This window comes from Diadema setosum, chromosome 19, assembly GCF_964275005.1.
Source record: "Diadema setosum chromosome 19, eeDiaSeto1, whole genome shotgun sequence".
NCBI classification, from domain to species: domain Eukaryota; kingdom Metazoa; phylum Echinodermata; class Echinoidea; order Diadematoida; family Diadematidae; genus Diadema; species Diadema setosum.
The window spans coordinates 17788003-17804632 of NC_092703.1; the positions used below are offsets into that span (position 1 = coordinate 17788003).

At 38.7% G+C, this 16630-nt stretch overlaps 2 protein-coding genes across 3 annotated transcripts; one reads left to right on the forward strand and one right to left on the reverse strand.

Annotated features, from left to right (window-relative positions):
• The first annotated feature begins 515 nt into the window (after window positions 1–515).
• On the forward strand, window positions 516–7944 carry LOC140242529 (tubulin alpha-1 chain-like). Of its 2 annotated transcripts, none has more exons than XM_072322266.1 (3): window positions 516–546; window positions 5223–5451; window positions 5865–7944. In XM_072322266.1, the coding sequence occupies exons 1-3, from the start codon at window positions 544–546 to the stop codon at window positions 6995–6997; spliced, it is 1365 nt and encodes a 454-aa protein (XP_072178367.1). In that variant the 5' UTR covers window positions 516–543; the 3' UTR covers window positions 6998–7944. The 2 variants fall into 2 exon arrangements, with proteins under 2 accessions (XP_072178367.1, XP_072178368.1); XM_072322267.1 differs by having other exon boundaries at window positions 5907–7944.
• Window positions 7945–9285: 1341 nt separating this feature from the next.
• LOC140243105 (centromere protein V-like) lies at window positions 9286–13107 on the reverse strand. The gene is made up of 4 exons (XM_072322837.1): window positions 12995–13107; window positions 11194–11263; window positions 10383–10497; window positions 9286–9524 (listed from the first exon to the last, which is right to left on the reverse strand). The coding sequence occupies exons 1-4, from the start codon at window positions 13105–13107 to the stop codon at window positions 9403–9405; spliced, it is 420 nt and encodes a 139-aa protein (XP_072178938.1). The 3' UTR covers window positions 9286–9402.
• Between the last annotated feature and the right edge of the window lie 3523 nt (window positions 13108–16630).

The window sequence follows — 16630 nt, forward strand, 5'->3', positions numbered from 1 at the left end:
ATAAGTACCTATATGGATTACTAAATTAATGGGTATAAGAAGAGAGAGTGGGGGAGGGAAAGGGGAGAAGGAGGGAGAAAATGGTGAGAGAAAACAGTAATGACGGTTTTGAAAAATAAACCCCTTTTTTACACCTTCCTGGGAATAAAAAAAAAAAAAAAACCTAAAGCAAAATAAAAAAGGAACCTTTTTACTAATTTTGTTCTTCTGGTTGGTTTTTCCTTTTATTTATTTTTTTTGTGTGTTTATAGAGAGAGCAGGCCAAGTAAGACTTGTGAAATGCAAACACGACGCGATACAAAGTGTAACCATCCGACATGTACGAGAAATAAGTGTATAGCAGACAAAGAAAGAAAATATCTCTTTCATGGTATTCTGATATAAACTGAAGTTACTCTGTCAAAGTCAACAAGTGGGAGTGGTAGATATTACCAGGCGAAAAAACCCCAGCTGAGTGCAAGTGCGTTTCATTTACTTGCAGTATACCTTACCGTCCCCATCGCAGGCCCTGAATTACGATCGCTCCAACCCCAACTAGCCGTAATGGTGAGTGTATAATGGCTTTGAAGCCGTATAGATTTAATCATTAGGGATGTTACTGCTTTTATTTTTTACTCATTTTTCATTTACGTGGCGTTTCACAGATGCGTGATACATATGAACAGAGAGTCTACGTCTCTGATTGTCATTCCTTTCTTCTTAAAATGAAAAGCTTCTATGTCGCATGAAAACTGCATACTTATAACATTCTCTTTCAAGTTCACCTGGTACATTGTGAAAGTGATTGAGAATCAAGTTCTGTAACTCATATGTCCTTTTAAAACCCACAACGCGTGCAATTCAATTGCCGTAAATGAATCGTGAGAAAATGCACAATGGTTGACTGTTTTCAGTTTTAAACCACTTCTTTAAGTTAGATGTATCCATTTTTTTCTTCTGAATCATCATACAAAAGTAACAAAGCACATTACACAATTTAATCGAGTGGGAAACAGGCCTGATAGTCTGAAAGATGGTCTGAAATGCAAACGGCCTGACAATTCAGCAACGTTTGTTTGTTTATCTCGGGATAAATCGGGCTGAAACCCTATGCCCTATAACCTAAACGATGAATTTCATTCACATGCACGTTTCACGCACGTATGTTTACAAGCCTAATCAATACATTTAAGGTATAACGTTTATTGGAATAACATCGTGTTCAGAGGTAGGGGAACTATCAAAAACACATGTATATGCATCAAATGCTGACTCAGCTGGAATGGAGGAATGTCAGATAAACATATTAGATATTCAGACAGGAATGGGGTGTTTGTGTGCAATAGAGATAAACCAATGGGATATACGAACAATAATATAGAACTTAGCTTGCAAGTAAAAATAATCGCTCTTTTTATGGAGCGTGGACGAGAGATTGATGCAGTCATATGTGAAATCGGGACGCAATATTTTGGTATCTGTATGTCTATGAGTAAATCGCCATGACTTAGGTCGAGACACGACCACTATGCTGTTCATCGAGAAAAGGGGTGTTTCATTCAAATTTGATAATACTAAGGTGTGGGTTTGAGTGCAAAGGTAAAAAAGACAGAAAGATAATAACCACCCATGTCTTCAAATGTTAATATTTCTCGTTTGAGCTGATTACCCTCATTATGCCAAACCATACGGTGGTCTCAGGCACGTCGTAAATATACACTAACCCTTTAATGTGTTTAATGACAGCAATTTTGCCACATGTCTCCTCATGGAAAGTCTAGTTCGATGAGCTCTGCTTCGCAAAACTTCTGAGACGATATAGAATAGAGCAATCGTCTTTCTTGAGTTGTTGCGGGTTGAAAATCTCTCGGAAGAACAGACTGGTAGATTATCTTATCGTTTTGTTCCAAATAATTCACAAGCGCATTGTTTGTATGCTTGTTTATTTTTGTTTTGTTTTGTGTATTGTTGTTGCACGAGTCATGTCGAAGTTGTTGCCACGTTTTCTTTCGGCAGAACATGCAGCAATGCACCATTTCAAGGTAATATAACGAATAGCAATGCAAATTCTTTTGTGGAAGTAGATAATACAATTCACACGTACATTTGCCACAACATCTTGACCTGTCTTTGGTGTAAAAATGGAATTTCTGTGAATACGATCACAGCCTTGAAAGATGAATACATTGCACGGTACTCCATGCTGTTTAAACAATAACCCCTCGCCCGCAACAATGAACTGCCACGGATGGCTGGGTTCGTTTGCAGTGTGGTCCCGTTATTTACCAATAGGCGTTTTCACATCAGCCCGATAAAAATCCAAGCTCGAGAAATTTTTCGCGATTGCGAGTTAGCGCGCTATTTCATTTCTTATTCACATCAGCCCGAAGAGAATCAGCCCGAATTTTTATCGAGCTATAAATTCGACAGCTGAGTATGTGCAAGCAGCATAAGTAATGTGTGTGCCCTCTCAAAAATTCCTCGTGATTTGTGTGCAGTTTGCCTCGATCGATCGGGTCACACACGCTAGGCATAATGGGATGCATCGCGCTAATTTCTCGAGTCGTTTTCACATTATCAAATAGCGCGCTACTATCCCCCTATTTCAGAAATTTCCCGAGTTGGACTCGAGAAATTTTCTCGATCAGAGCGATACAATTAGCGCATTAATTTGTGTTCACATTATCAAATAGCGCGCTATTTCGCTATCGGGAAAATTTCCCAAGTCAGAAAATAGCGCGCTCTTTCGAAACATCGGGCTGATGTGAAAACGCCTTCTATAGAGCCAATATCACGTTAAAGAAAAAAGAATAATAAAGATCACTCCATCACGCAGTGTCTATCCATGCCGATATGATAATGCTCATATCGGGCGTATAAAAGAGTTCAAGAGCAAAAACCTTTTGTTTCCTTTGCTTGCGTAACACATACAATATGCTCACGACGGCAGGGTTTGTTTTTGTTTTTGTTTTTTATATGTATAAAGTCCCCGTGTATCAGAAAATATAACTGAAGATGAGTATTGACATGTGGAAGCTAAAGTTTATTGATAGATCATGGTAAATGTGTATACACTCACACATGCAAGGATATCATATCAATGTTGGTGCTAAGGAGTTCAAATTAATTGATCGGAAAGATCAGAATTATGTTATATTTTTTTTTTGTCAAAGCCAAGGGATGCCTGTCAGCGATGATACATGTAGGCTGTGAAAAGCAAATATTTGCTGGCATTTTCGGGTTGGACTTGGCAAAAATCATTACAAATGTAAAGATTATGCGACGTTTTGTTATAAGTAAAACATTAAAAAAAAAACCTAAACAAGTATTGATGACTGTATCTATAGATAAGGTATTCAAAAGCTACGGTAAACCAACATCAAGGAATCATGAACATAATGTGCATAGTGAAGGTCAAGATCTTAATCAACTTTAGAAATACTGCAATTTTTGCGAAATGCAAATTGGTTTTTTGACGGAAGTCTTTCAGTGTAATACCTGTAAGGATGTAGCCGGTTTTTCACATAATGTAGAGACTAATTTCCGAGGTTGGAGAAACATTATTCATAAAATAGGTCCAAAATTATGTGTAGCGATGAAATCAGATGTGAAGACTGAAAGTGAAAAAAAAAATCAAGTCATTTCAGTACACGATGACGTCAAACAAGGAGTCACACCAGGCATATCATGGTTACCTGCTCCAAATAGGCTCTCTGGTCCATCATAAGCAGCCTGAATGTTGAGGTGGAAAGTAGTTAGTGTGTTACACCACAAGTCCTTTATAATGTGCAATTATGTGTGAAAACAGGGAGGTGGGAAGAGGGTATGGACAAAGATTGTGTTAGGCTTGTGTGCACTTTGTCGACTGAACCTATGGGGGGGTGGTCATCCCATGACCTTTACACCCACGAGTCATACAGATTGCGAGCTGGACATTGAAAAATAAAAAGGTCCATGAGTCATGCAGCCTTCGAGTTCGACAAGAGGCAAATAAGTTCCATGTCCCCAACATTAAGCAATTGAGGCCCACGAGCTCGACACTAGTCAAATAAGGCCCATAAGCTCGATACAAGGAAAAAAAGGCCCACAAGACCAACATTGCGTACGTGAAGTCCCGAGCTTGTAGGCTTTTTTTTTCTTTCTTTTTTTTTTTTGCCTAGTGTCAAGATCATGGGCCTTGTTTACCTAGTGTCGAGCTGGTGGACCGTATAGCTCGTAGGCTTATTTTACTTGATTTCGAGCTCATGGGCCTTGTTCACCTAGTGTTTGGGTGTAAGCTGTATAACTACTGGGCCGTGTGACTCGTGGGTTGTTTGACTAGTGGCGGTCGAGCTCGTGACGTGCACCCTAATAGAATTGTTAGACACTTTGTCGGCTCAGGCATATGGAGCTGTCTGTCATGGATGTCCTTTGTAAAGAATCAAAACAACTACAACGGTGACTAGAATTCCCTTAAAAGCAAAATATAATAGATAGAGCCATTTGGACTCAAACTAAAAGACATGTGCCAGTTAAAAAATGAGATATTTCCTCAATTCTATTTCTCACTCGTCAAAGATGAAATTAATTGCATGATCACTGGACTTGATACCACTTCCTAAAAAAAAAAGAGGAAAAATGGAAAGGTTTTGGTAGCGCTTGTGAACGCAGAAGGTTGCAGCAGTAGATTTATGATTACTATTACAAACGTAATGTAGAAAAAAATGATGTTGATAAATTTTGCCTTTACAGCTCTTTCCTATTTCGAACTTTTTAACCTCAGTGCAGCACAAAAAGAACATCTCATCTCCAAAGTTACGTTAACCAAAGACATTGAATGCATCCTCACCACAATGTTCGAGTTGAAATACCTGATGGATCGTTACGAGCCTAAAAGAAATGGGTTACACACTAACCAATATGGAATGTTATCAGAAAGCACAGAGGCCTATATATATAAAAAAAAAACCACCCAATGTGATTCTTTTTACACGGTTATCTGTAGTGTAATACAAACATTTTTTCCACAAGCTGCACCCTTCGCTTTCTTTTACACTTTCTACGTAATACTTTTTTTTTCAGATATGAATAGGATTATGATTATTCCATGAGATGTCGGTTTGATGCTATACCTATATAAATTATTGTCGACTTTGACGTGTTTAATCTTTACTTCAGTTTTTGTCATTTATAGGTCATTATAATAGGCTTACATTGAGGAAACTATATGTCATAACGAACTATTTGGCTGTTACTAATCACAGCGTGAGGTAATCTCTGCCCACATCGGGCAGGCTGGTGTCCAGATGGGCAATGCATGCTGGGAGTTGCTTTGTCTGGAGCACGGCATCCAGCCCGACGGCATGAGGCAGAGTGAGAAGACCCTTACGAGAACTGATATCGACGCATCCTTCAGTACGTTTTTCAGCGAAACCTCGGCGGGCAAGCACGTTCCGAGGGCCCTGTTCCTAGACCTGGAGCCCTCAGTCATAGGTGAGCTCCATGAATATCATATGACTGTTATATTAGACTGTTAGAAGAGCCCAGAATAGAACCAAAAGGTATCGTGTTACAATGTAGAGAGTATGTATAATAGATGGCGTAAAACAAAAGTTGATACAACATCAATTTCGTGGCAGATATATACACAAAGATTGGAATAAACTTACTGCTTATTAAAGTAACACCATCTAAATGACAATGATAAAGTGTCTATATTACTTGCATCGTTGTAGTTATGTCGATGGTATACATTGATATTATGATACGATATGCCATGATATGATATAATTACATGATGACTATCGTAATGCTAATTGCACCAACAATAACAAAGTTTTAACATTTCCTTATTCACAAAATACATAGTAATACCATTAAAGTCACTTGTAAATCTGTCTTCCCAGATGAGATAAAGACATCCAAGTACCAACGGCTTTTTCATCCAGAACAAATGGTAACAGGCAAAGAAGATGCGTCCAACAACTATGCACGTGGCCACTATACGGTCGGGAGAGAGAAAATTGACGAATGCATCGACCGGATCCGGAAATTATCTGAGGCGTGCACCGGTCTCCAGGGCTTTCTCATCTTCCGCAGCTTTGGAGGAGGTACCGGCTCCGGATTCGCCGCACTGTTGGAAGAAAGACTTTCTGTCGACTACGGAAAGAAGGCAAAATTTGAGTTCTCGATCTACCCAGCACCCCAGATCTCGACAGCCGTTGTGGAGCCTTACAATACTGTGCTATCTACACACACCACACTAGAGCACACTGATGTTACATTCATGGTAGACAATGAGGCCATCTACGACCTATGTAGGAAGAATCTTGACATCGAACGGCCTACGTACACCAACCTTAATCGGCTTGTAGCTCAGAGCGTGTCGACCATAACAGCATCACTTCGATTCGAGGGATCGCTGAATGTCGATCTTAACGAATTTCAGACCAATTTGGTACCGTACCCTCGCATCCACTTTCCGCTGACAACAATGGCTCCAGTAATCTCAAAAGAGAAGGCCCACCATGAACAGTTCTCGGTCTCAGAGATCACCTCTTCTTGCTTTGAGGTAGGGCACCAAATGGTGAAATGCGATCCTCGCAACGGAAAATACATGGCGTGTTGTCTGCTTTATCGAGGTGACGTCGTTCCGAAGGACATCAACGCTGCCATAGCAAAGATCAAGACAAAAAGGGTAATCCAATTTGTCGACTGGTGCCCGACCGGCTTCAAGGTCGGCATAAACTTTGAACCACCAGCTGAGGTTCCCGACGGAGATCTTGCGAAGGTGCAAAGAGCTGTCTGTATGCTAAGCAACACCACGGCTATCGTGGAAGCTTGGTCGCGCGTCAACCACAAGTTCGACCTGATGTACGCAAAGCGTGCTTTCGTCCACTGGTTCGTCGGCGAGGGCATGGAGGAGGGAGAGTTCACCGAAGCTCGTGAAGACCTGGCTGCTCTAGAGAGGGATTATGAGGAGGTTGGGGCGGATTCCTCCCTCAACGCCGCAGAGGATGAAGAGGGAGATGAATATTAATTTCTTTATCAGGAAACTAGGTGAGATAGAAGTTAAGAACTTCATGGCATATAAATATTTAATGTGATATACTAAAATTTCATTTTCCATGCGATCAATAACAGACTAAAAGATACTTAGATGGATTGACGCATTCCTTCCACGTTCCGTAAGCCAGACAAACCCAACATATCTTCTCTTTGCAACTGCTTAACAAATTGCATCTACATCGACGTACAACTCGACGCAAGTATTTCATTTATATGAACATATTTTTCTTGAAGCACAAACTATTTCACAATGCAGTCAATATACTTGAAAGGCTGTGATAGGAGGAAATTCCAACAATATGATTTTATAAATCTTAAGTAGGGCTTAGTGTACTCAGAGCCATGACTTTCGTACATAATTGCGTAAACCTAGTCAATCAGTTATTAATGTATTGTTTAGGCCGTGCAAAAACTTACCTGTAATCAATATTCTTTTCATATTTTTTAAACAGTGTTTAAGAAGAAAAGGTTTTAATCAGTAGTGTGTATTGCGTGCTTATATTTATCTTGATGTCTCCTGGCCTAAATTAATTGTGATTCTTTTTGGTTAATAGTGGTAGATAGCCCTGGAAATTAACTCCCGTGATGACAATATTACACCTGCCTCCGACTTGTGTAGCAAAAAGCTGGATAAGGCAAAATATTTTGATGTTCTGTAAAGAATATACCTAACACATTTAAGGAGATAATTTTATATTCTTTGAGGCATTTTGCTCTTCAAATAAAGGATTTTTCATACATTTTTTTGTTATGAATTGCTGTGTTTTAAAGATTATTTAAAGAGATCCCACTTGATGTTCACTAAGTCTCATTTTTTATGTATTCATAACTTGATTGTGGTATATTGAATTGGTGCGGGCAGGAGACATTGTTTTCGTTACAGTGCACGGTCTCGCGATATTACTATGTAGCCATGCATGGATAATTGATGTTATACGCATACTTCATTCTATTCATCATCGTGCATGAATTTCTCTTTCCCCTCTGTCACCGGCCCTTGTGAAATCATTTAATTTCACAGGGAATAATTGCGCATTGTCGTGCATGAAATCTCTATATATATTTTTTAGATCCTGTTTATACATCTGTCTTTATTACATCTTTATATATATATATCTATATATATATATATATATATATATATATATATATATATATATATATGTGTGTGTGTGTGTGTGTGTGTGTGTATTATAGATAAAAATATATTACCTATATATATATATATATATATATATACATATGTGTGTGTGTATTATAAACATAAATATATTACATATGTGTGTGTGTGTGTGTGTGTGTGTGTGTGTGTGTGTGTGTAGGCCCTTTGTATTCTGTACTTTGAATGAAATGAAACTGCACTTTCATTCCTCAATTCATGGCTGAAGAGGAGCAAGTTATATATCTACCTTACTGGATAGCTGTTCATTTTACCACAATCGTTGCAATTTACCTGTTTGATGAGACTTTCACCTACTGGATCCGTAGGCTTCTTAAGAGAGAGAGAGTTGAGAGTTGTTTTCCTACTAGCTGACGTAGTTTGCGCACGTCGATCTGAGATCTACCTTACATCGTAACAGTAAACACTCATATTCTTCTCGTTTTTTCGTTAGCACCTAATAAACATTACATTTGCACCGCTACATGGCTGGTAACCTATACAGTTCTTCTTCTCTAGGGAGAATTATGATTCGGATTGGCGAGATATAAACAGATGTACTGCCATCTCTTATGTCAAGTATGGTGCGAGAAAGTACTTCACTGTGATCATTGGCAATGAGGTGGCTTCATCTGCTTTATATTGCTGCCTCATGATAAAGGTCTCGATCTACAATTGATTCCCGGCATACACACACGTGTCCAAAATGATGATCAACAAATTTTATGAAATACACGAAATATGTAATAAACAGACGTGTTTTCATTTCAGTCTTATTTGCATTTTGTTCTTGTCTGCTCCCATTATTATCCTTATAGAAAATATCAATCTAAAATAGCACGTGATGTTTTAGTCAAGAAGACAGTAAAACAGGTGTAACAGCACTGTGAGAGAGTGCTGCGTAACACAAATAGAGGAACAACAACGACAGATTGAAAATATATTTGATAAAATCGAGGGCAAGAACCAGTGTTACTTCTTTCTTTGTACATGATATATTGCAAGAATACGATGTATGAGTAGGCCCATCACTCTTAGGCGTGATGGAACCAAACCTTGAGGGATAGGAGAGAGTATGCCATCATAAAACCAGATAGTGCGCGATAAAAAGTCATTTGCTGACATGAAGTTGATATTTATTGGATTTCACTCAAACTTTCCTTGATCTCATTCAGTTGGGATAGTCATATTTTGTTTTCTTTGAGATACTCTTCCCTTCACGATTCCAGATTGTGTGAACCTCCAAGAGTTTCAAATGCAGCCTCCCAATTCTGTCCATCAAACGTCTGTAATGTCTGGCCTTCCAGAGTGCCTTCGTCAAGACAGTGGGGACTGATTGCTGGAAAGGGAAACATGTGACATCGCACTTTAATACTGTCAAGCGGTGGTTATCCATCTAGTCATAAAGTGATCATATTGATTAAATATGCAATGGAAAAGCATGAATTCCTAATAAGACTCTTATCATTCAGCCATAGATAATTTGGAAAGTTCATTAAGTACCATGTTTGACACTGCGCACACTTTCAAAGCCATTTCGAGACATTTAAGCAGAGAGTTGACAAAACAACAACAACATTGTTCAAAGCTGTAAGACAGAAGAGAACCTATAGATCATCATGGACACATGTCAAAATATATCTTAATCTACAAGTTACTGAGAGTCGCATCTAAATGTCTGCTGTGGGCCATAGCATAACAGTATACATATAATACTAGTATTTTTACAAATAGACGCAATTTACAAACATTAAATTATCTAAAAGGGTGATTTACTTATAAGTCAATATTGGTTATTTCGAGTAGAAATGATCTAATGGATACACCTATATTGTGGAATTGAATTTTTAGAGGGCTTTGATAGAACAATTATTGTACCCTTAGTGGAAGGACGCAAAAGTTTAAAATGGTAAATAATGAATAAAGCAAATCCCGATAACAATAGATTTACCCTAAGATGAGGGATGTTCCGACCTGATTTCTTTTTCTTCTTTTTTTTTCAGAAACATTGCTGAATATTTACACTAATGGTAACACTGCGAACATGGTTGAATCAGAAGCTGTATCAGTGAAATGGATGGTTGGCATACGCACACCGAACAGAATGGAGGAGATCGTTATCCTCATTTGAATCAAGAAATTACTTCATAAGTAATCTCCATCGTAAAATGTAACTCCGTTTACTCGTTTCTCGTACCCTTTCCTCCTGGGTAGGCCCTAGGTGAGAAGAAACTTTGGACACCGCAGATCTTGCAGAAGACGTGCTTTGCCTGATGAGTGTTGAATGTGTAGCATGTTAATTGATCCACACCCTGAGACATGGTCGGGAAACATAAGCGATTCAACACAAATTCAGCATACAGAAGTAGACAATTTGTGTTAAAAATAGTATAATGTGGTACTAAAGTTGTACTGACCGGTCATATTTCATTATCAAAGCTATTTTATCGCCCTCGGATTTTAAATATTAATTCTAAGGCCAAACTTTACAACTGATAAAGGTGACAAAGTGCATGATGAATATGATGTGGATAATGAGGAATAATGATAGTCACCTAATGATATTCTGATTTTACTGCTAAATATTCATTTGAGATAAGTAATGATTTGCTCTGAATTAGGATTCACGAACCTCTGCTAAAATGGCTTTTACGTTCATGGATTTCACTTGCTGATAAAACTATCATAGATATTAAAAAACGGGTTGGATGCTATTTCATCTATGCGTATACAGTATGTCAGCCGATGAAACCCACGAGAAATTAAAAAAAAAATGCATGAGGGAGCTTTTTTTTTTGGGGGGGGGGGGGCTTGTCAGCTGATTTAACCCGAAAGTGGTCCATTTGTTCTAGTTCCGAATTCACCCAGAAAAATCCTAGGTACGGACCTGAAGACATACATAAATATATATATATATATATATATATATATATATATATATATATATATCATGTATAGATGAGAGAGAGAGAGAGAGAGGGAGATATGATTATGATGTTATGAGGTACCTTAAAGATTCGAAATTGAGAGTCCGGTACGAGAAACTGCTTGTTCTGTTTCATCACGCAAATTGAGCATCTGAAAAGAAAAACCACAAACAAACAAACAGAGGGAGAGCAAAATATAATGCAACCAAATCTTTACTCATAATATGCAAATCCTTGTCACCAATGTATATAGTCCTAGTTTGTATCTATTATATCCCAAGATTATGGTGGTGGAAATAATCTAATTATGATACATTATGAGAAAGAAAGAGAAAGATAGAGAGAGAGAGAGCAGAAAATCATTGGTATGTACTTAATTACATAAGGACGCCACAAAAGCCATCTCATCTGGCAGCTAAACATCTTATTCACGATATTTATAATACCTTTCATTGTTGACGTGTAATGTAAAATTAATGAATTAGCGGCTTCCGGATTGAGAAGGAAAATAGAAGATGTACAAGATCCGAAATGTCTCGCGCTTTCCAATGTCGTCATGTTATTTCCATTATTGCTTTTCGTCGAAGATACATTGTATTAATGCAACAAAGGAAGAGAAGTATCACAAGTGAAAAAGTCTCGGGTTGCATGAAACTGAAAGTAGCACTCAGTGTGAGTGGATATATCCCAGATAAACCCAGTTTAAACCAGTTCAGGTCAGTGTAAGCGAATCCAAACCAATTCATTCCAATCCAAACGAACAGCTTCTTTATCTGTCTGTACCGGTAATATCATATCGGTGGCTTTCACTGCTGGTGTGTTCAAAGGGCTGGATAGTAAGTTGCATGTTTACTTAACTGAATTGTTATATCAGTGCTGTTTGAAGGCGGTTTTTTTTTTCACATAGTAACAAAAGTTTCCAGGATACAGTACTTGGATATCTCAAGGACATGTTGGGTGGTTACGCTCAGCAGCAAAGACAAGAAGTACAAATTGACACTGGAGTTCATTAGGCCTACTTAACCTGTTTGCTGGGAATACAGCCAATGAGAGTATTAGAACAAAAATGTACAGTCAGTTCAACCATTTCTTCTCCTCGTGGCCTGCATATAGGTCACACAGTAAAGTGTGCTGCGGAACAGGCGGGACGAGGGCTGATTTAAAAGACACGGCTCGTAGGGGGCGTGGGTGGTAATGTGTACATTACTCTCCATGTATTGCTCTCTTGTTATTTCGCTTCTGAAGCCGTAAAGAGATCGTCACGAACAAGGCGCCTTCCTTCTCATCTGGTATTTATAGATGCGCGCGCAAACATCCACTGTGAAGAAAAAACTCGTCATTGAGAAGTTCACGCATTAGGAAAGAATGTGCAGTACTGCTTACTGAAAATTAGTTTCCAGGGAATAAAATCAATATTTCAGGTGCATAATTCTGCGTCTCAAATGGATATTCTTCCTGCATTCCCCTCACCTAACCTAAACAGGGATAACACTGTAACAGGGACACAAGTACAAACACCCCACTCACTCACACTAATTACTGTGTGATGCGATGTTACCTGACCACTTGCACCACTCATCCATTGACCCATCATGCGACACTGCATCCCCCTACCCTTACCCCTGGGGGAGAAAAAGAAAAGAAATACACCCTAGATAACGTTTTACCGTCGCAAACCTGTAACATGATGGGTATCAAAAGAAAATGAAGAGAATTGCTTTATTAATCAATAAAACCAGTTTCATCTATGCATGACACACTTTACTGTTGAAGACGTTTTCCCATTTTTTAATTTGCGCTTTCAAAGAAACAACAATTATAGCGTAACAGTTCCGTCATCCGTGTATTGCCTTTCTCCTACCATCTAACGCGTTGAACTTACGTGCAATCCCACACTGCCACCTTGGATGGAGCCCAAACCTCAAACCGGACAGCACCACAATGGCATCCACCGACGTGTCTCACCAAAGATTTCACAGGCTTCTTCTCGGCCATCTCATCCACGATGACTGCAGATAGACAATCTCTGGAACTGACTGGTTTGCTATGCTTGTGTCATACATCCCATATCTGAAATTACAATTAGATGTATCAAGACAGTTTGCATTTGGCCTCAATGGGTGACTTTGAGCTAGCAGCAGACTACTTGCCAGGGCTCATGAACATTGATTCAATTACAGCTTAGCACTATCATGAAGCATGTATTCTAACCAGATATGTTGCAGTTGACAAGAAACTGGCCTCACATCCATATTTGACTGAGATTGGTTTACTTACCGCAGAGGTCTACGTTGTGTTGTTATCCAGACCTAGAGCCTTTGCTTGCCAGAGACTGCCTTCAGATTTAAAGAAAACTATCGAGTTGTGTATGGTGTATAATCGCATGTGATCCGTTCAGTGCACTGACAAGGCAAACAGTTCGGTTGGTTGTTACCCTGTTTTAGTTTAGTGGCCTTGTACCCTCGACAGTACAAAGAGCAATAAGTTTTCGTGCATGGATGCGATTCCTAGTACATGTATCATATTCCCGTACGATCTGTATTTATCTCCTACTCTAAAACTGATCAAGTTGTCAAGGGGCAGGATGAAAGAAGAGGATAAGGTGGTAAAGAATGACATTTTAATGCAAGATACATTGACTGGCAAACAGGATTGCTGAAGCAGCATTTGTTTCAGAGACTGTAAGCGTGTCAGTATCCCAAATGTACAATCGTGCGCCTTTTGTGGCACCGGACCCCCTTTATTCGTGTGACAAAGCAGGAATCATGTACGTGCCCTCTCAGTAAGGGTGCTGTCACACTATGGCAATACGAATATGGGATTGTTCGTTCATTGCAAACTTGGCCCTCAACTTGGTCATCAGCGAATCAACAGCCGAAGCAAGTATGATGCCTGACACAAAATGGCACCCGAACCGCAAACGAAGGCTATACGAAAATGTGAATATTTATTAAGAAGTGTATGAGAAGTACACACGAAGGAAACACAATGGCTACACGAATACTTAACCACCTCTCACGAAGTTGCTGCTTGAGCATGGAGCTACTGTATACACCAGTAGCTCTATGGATTGAGCCTGAGAAACTCTACTGGCGGTCATACGATGGCTAAGAGGATCCGATATTTATGTGAAACCAAATTGAAACATTTCCTTAATCATGTGTCCATCTTTGCTCAAAAACTTATTTAGGAACAGTGTGACGCCTGTCTATTGATGAGGTAAATACGAGACAAAAGATAGTAAAACATTTTTTTTTTCTATGAACGCAAGCTCCTTTTTTTTTTTTTTTTTTTTTCATGTTGCCGGTCTGCAAGCTGCTGGTGAGGTTATTGTTTTAGGGGGAAGGTGAGCACTTTACCGGCTGCAGTTCTTCTTGGATGGTCTTCAAATTTGGCATGAAGGTGCATGATGGTAAAACAAAGACGCCTATCATTTTTGGTGGTGGCGACCTCGCTCGTTCCGTCTTTATACACAAAAAGGTAAAGTTTTAAGAGTTTGCTTGTGTGCGCGATACTGGCAGTGTCTCTCAACCGATTTTTTTTTTCTTCAAATTTGATATGTGAACGCATCATAGTCAAATCTAAACATCTATCTCTGAGTAATGCTGTCCCCAATGTTCCATCTTTTACAAGGTCAAAGGTTACCCTGATCAGGTCAAATTAGCAAAAATGCTTATTTATGCAATACCTTGATTGTTACTCATGGGGTTTTATTCAGGGTTGCTAAGGACGTATATGGGTGGTCATTATACATGTAGGACACATAAGTTTGTGGTGACGGCGCCCTCAGTGTTCCGACTTTTATGCTATGTCATATCTTTTTTACGTACTCAATCAGCCACATTTCTTGTCGGATTTTACTCAATCTTTCTATGGAGGTTCATGAGGGGGAGGGCTGTTCGAGGTAACAATTAATGTTTTCATTGACAGCGCCCACATTGTTCCGACTTTTGTAGGATGCCATGTCATATTTCTTGTACTAGGTGTTACAAAAAACATTTCCCACTATTGATCCTGAAAGGGATCATATAGTTTTGGTTAATACCTAATTTCAGGTTTCTAACATATTTTGGTGAGATAATGAGAAACCTCTTATGAAATATGAAAGAGCATGTAATTCCATGAGGAATTCAACATTATTTTATTTGATGAAAATTGGTTTTGAAATGGCGGAGATATCCAAAACAAAGCGATTCTAACAAAGTGTGGGACCTACACTTTTTTACGACGGCTTTGTTTTACTTTGTTTTTGGATGTTTCAGTCATTCCAAACCCGATTTTCATTAAATAAACTTTGAATTCCTCTTAGAATGGTATGCTCTGTACTATTTCATAAGTGTTTTCTTGGTATCTCGCAAAAAGTTAAAAGCGCAATTCTCATCTCCACCAATACTGTACCATCCCTTTAAAAGTTTGAAAACAATCTATCAGATAACACTGTCATTGATATGAGTAATAGCTGAATTGTGTACAATTTAGTTGGAAGTGATTTGAATGTGAAAGTTTAAATCAGTTTCATTGAATCCATGATTAATTTTAAAGTTAAGTTCCAGATTTTGGCCACATTTTAAAAACCCTCTGTACAAGATTTGAACTTTACACATGAACCAATGATGTGTATGTGAATGTGTGCTTACAATGACCCTAAACAATGGACATAAATACCTCCTGTTCAGAGCTATACTGACAAGGCTTTTGGTCTCTTGCTCCAAGGCACATGAATGCTTTACTAATAATTCATGCTGGATTACCCTGGGCACTGCTACTCTGAATTTATGGTAAAGGGTGAAATGCTTCCACATCAAAAAACTAAGCCCATCTTTCCATGTGCTTGCATACACTACATTAGCTGAGGATGAATAAAGTCTAGATATGAAAGTGGAATTCCTCATGAAAAACATAATAAAGCATTCAACCCTTGTGGCCATTGTCAAGGACCATTGTCTGGATGTTAACCACACACTCCACATCAGTTACGACCCTGTGCAAAAATAAAATTTTGTACAGAGGGTTGAAAATAGAGCAAAATCTGAACCCTAATTTCAAAATAAATTTTGAATTCAATGAAACTGATTTATGCTTTCATTTTCAAATTACCTCAAAATTGTACACTATTCAGCTATTGCACATATCAATGTCAGTGTTATCCGATATAGTTTTTTGAACTATTACGGTGGGATTTTTTTTTTTTTTTTTGTAACACCTAGTATGTGCTGTACCAACCTCATTTCTCGTCGGATTTCATTGTATCCCGCGACAGTTGCCATATTATATCACATTTTGACCTGGAAAAAAAACAAACCCAAAAACATCCAGATGGGATATGGGCGGACGGGTTCGGGGATACTTGTGCTCGAACGGATCCCCCGGCATAGTGCTCTAGTTTTCATTAATTATAATTGTAAACATATTTCGATTTCCCTTGGGCGCTTTAATAGTGTGGGCCAGCATACATAACATCATACACAGGCACAGAAGTGTACATAAACAACAATTAGAAAGTAAGGAATGGATTTCT